Below are 2,731 nucleotides of genomic sequence, written 5' to 3'. Positions count from 1 at the left end.
TTCCCTTTTAATCCCTTTCATATTGTGGACTTTACTTTATACATAGATTCAGTCATTATTTCTGTTTTGCTAGCTCATGTCAGTATTGAGAATGTAACAGAAAAAAACCCCAAAAGAATGGTTTCTTTTTATATGAAATCTTGGTTTGTTTTCTTAGAAAGTATCAATTTGTCATCCTAGCCTAATTAACTTCTGAGGAGACAATTGCATTAATTTGCTGGTTTTTTGCATAGAGTGCAAAGTCCGATAAAATTTATTACTTTGTTGTAGATGGGATGAGATTTGCATGGGAGAAGAGTTCTCTGAAACACATGAAAGACTCTCTCTTTTTACATATCCCACCCTCCCACTTTGTGTTACAACACAACATCTTGTGTTCTAAGTTTTCAGCAAAACTCTGGAACAAGTTGCTACTAATTTGGTTTCACTTCCCTAGGCTTCTGCTTTCAGCAGGAGGCCTTTGAGATGATTTGCACTGTAGAAATCCTGAGCAGAGTGAATATACCTCTTATACCTCTGATTTTGTTGTATTTTATTTTTCTTTTAGAACGGCACAGTAAAATTTTAAAAATGCTCTGTTTAAGGTTGCACATCTCCAGATAATGGTGGCTGCAGTCAGATATGCTCTTCCTTAAGCCCATCCTCCTGGGAGTGTGCTTGTTTCCCTGGATATAAGCTTCAGCAAGACAGAAAGCACTGCACTGCTATAGGTTGGTGTCGTGGTATGCCTGCATATTTCTGCCAAAAAAAGTAAATCCTTTTTTGAGTTCTTTAGGGTGGATCAACTGGGATCTGTTTTTGCACTGTTTTTAGGTTACTTTGTGAAATTTGGGAAGTATTAGTTGTTAGGAAAGATAACCAATTTTGGAAATAAAGCCAAACAAGCACCAGTACATGGTTCTGTCTCCTTCACATAAATTTTAATCTGTGATCCATCTTCAACATTTCATTTTGGGCTCCCATACTGTGGAGGTCTGTCCTGCAGTACACAAGGGTTTGTGCCTTCACATAAATATGGGCTCAGTTCCTGCCCAGTGTTACAGAACTGGGGCTGAAGTCTCTCTGTTTGGTGAATAGGATAGGGAATAGTCTGCAAAGGACTTTCCATATGAGGATATATCCCTCCCCACTGGCCCCAGGAAGCTGAGGTGTTTGATGTGCACTTTTGGATTCCAGACCCTTCTGCTCTTTCTGAGAAAAGGGCAGACTTTGGTGATCAGCAAGGTATAAGCAATTGCCAAAGAGAGAGAAGGAAAAAGGAAGCTTTTAATTTGTGCTCAAAATAAGGGGAAAGCTATGTTTTGTTTTTGTTTTTGTTTTTTTTTTGAGAATGGTATCTTTCTTGCTTTTACTACAAAAGACTTCTCCATATGCAAATTCAAGTTTTTCTATCGTTTATGCTGATGCTGTGAAATGTAGAGAGATGATTGCCTTGAGGCTAAGGCAGTCAGTGTGAAATGCAGCAGGACTAGTGATTCCTTTTGTCAGAAATGTTGAGGCTGATGCTGTAAACTTATATTCACATTTATCTTTAATTTCTTAGGCAAGTGGAGTGTAGGAAAATTGCCGTAATTTCTTTTTACTTCTGTTCCCCATTTTATCTTTTACTGTGACTTATTTACAATGCTACTTAGGTAGTAATGCAAGTTAGAGATCACTTTGAACTTAGTGCAATTAACATATTGGCAAATTTTAATCGGCAGGTCCTAAGCCATTTTTGTTATTTGCAAATGGCCAAGATATCCGCCAGATCAGTTTTGATGGAACAGATTACACAAGTTTGCTTGACTGGCAGATGGGAGTAGTCTTAGCTCTGGACTCTGACCCGGTGGAAAATAAGGTAAGGCATTAAAAATGAGAGGATTCTGGAGTGTTGCAAGGACAAAAGGATTGAGCTTTCATGTGCCTTAACCTTTCCTGTGTCAGTGATCTGGATTACATATTATGCTGCTCCTTGTTCTGTCGCCTGTCTAGGAGCACAACTGGTACAGACTGCCAAACATTAGTTGAAGCATTTCATCCTTTATTTATTTCCTTTTTGTACATTGAAAATGATACTTCATAGAGAATTTCGATGTCTAAATTCACTTCAGGCATGATTGCAATTTTAAAAAACTTTTGTGTGAGTTTTCTCCATTAAGACTGCAGTGCTGTTTTCTGGAAATATATTGTAGAGTTTCTTCACTGTGTAGTGGTACAAGCAAAAGTATCTTCTATTCTATCCAGCTAAATCTGTATGATCCCTAGTAAATGTTGGAGTAGTCTTAACAAGAATTATTTCCCATGTCCTGATATTATTGAGCAAAACTGCTGAATGCTCACAGCGTCTATTGCTCTTCCAAAATGCACTCCTCACATACTAGACAGTGCTGTTAGAAAGAGGAATCTTTGTATAAAGACCTGTTTGTCTGTGTGACCACATCCTAATGTCCTACTCCTTGCCTGCAGAGTTGGGAAGGAGTTCAGCTGTGCTTTGCTAAACCTTCTGTGGCAGACTGTTATATTTTCCCATGGAGAGACTGTAAAAGTGTTGCAAAGAAATACTGGATGGTACAGTGAAAGCTGATGAGGAGCTCAGTTAAGTTGTTGGAAGCACCTCAAGGCCTAGATGGACGCAGCTAAACAAATGTGAATGTTACCAGATCTGCATTTACAGGAGGAGCACTTCAGGCACTCCTGGAACATCTCCACTTGTTCCTGAAATAGTGCCCTGCTGGAGAGGCAGCAGTTG

The 2,731-nt window shown here is 39.0% G+C and overlaps 1 protein-coding gene across 1 annotated transcript in view; it reads left to right on the top strand.

Moving 5' to 3' along the window:
• Positions 1-2,731, top strand: part of EGF (epidermal growth factor) — a 59,308-nt gene that overhangs the window by 26,900 nt on the left and 29,677 nt on the right. Inside the window, exons 10-11 of the mRNA XM_014311920.2 lie at positions 585-710; positions 1,704-1,840. Coding sequence (XP_014167395.1) covers positions 585-710; positions 1,704-1,840 — 263 coding nt within the window. The remainder of the gene's footprint in view (positions 1-584; positions 711-1,703; positions 1,841-2,731) is intronic.

This window comes from Geospiza fortis, unplaced genomic scaffold, assembly GCF_000277835.1.
Source record: "Geospiza fortis unplaced genomic scaffold, GeoFor_1.0 scaffold11, whole genome shotgun sequence".
Taxonomy (NCBI): Eukaryota; Metazoa; Chordata; class Aves; order Passeriformes; family Thraupidae; genus Geospiza; species Geospiza fortis.
The sequence above is the reverse complement of the archived record's forward strand: the minus strand, read 5'-3'. Positions and strand labels throughout refer to the sequence as shown.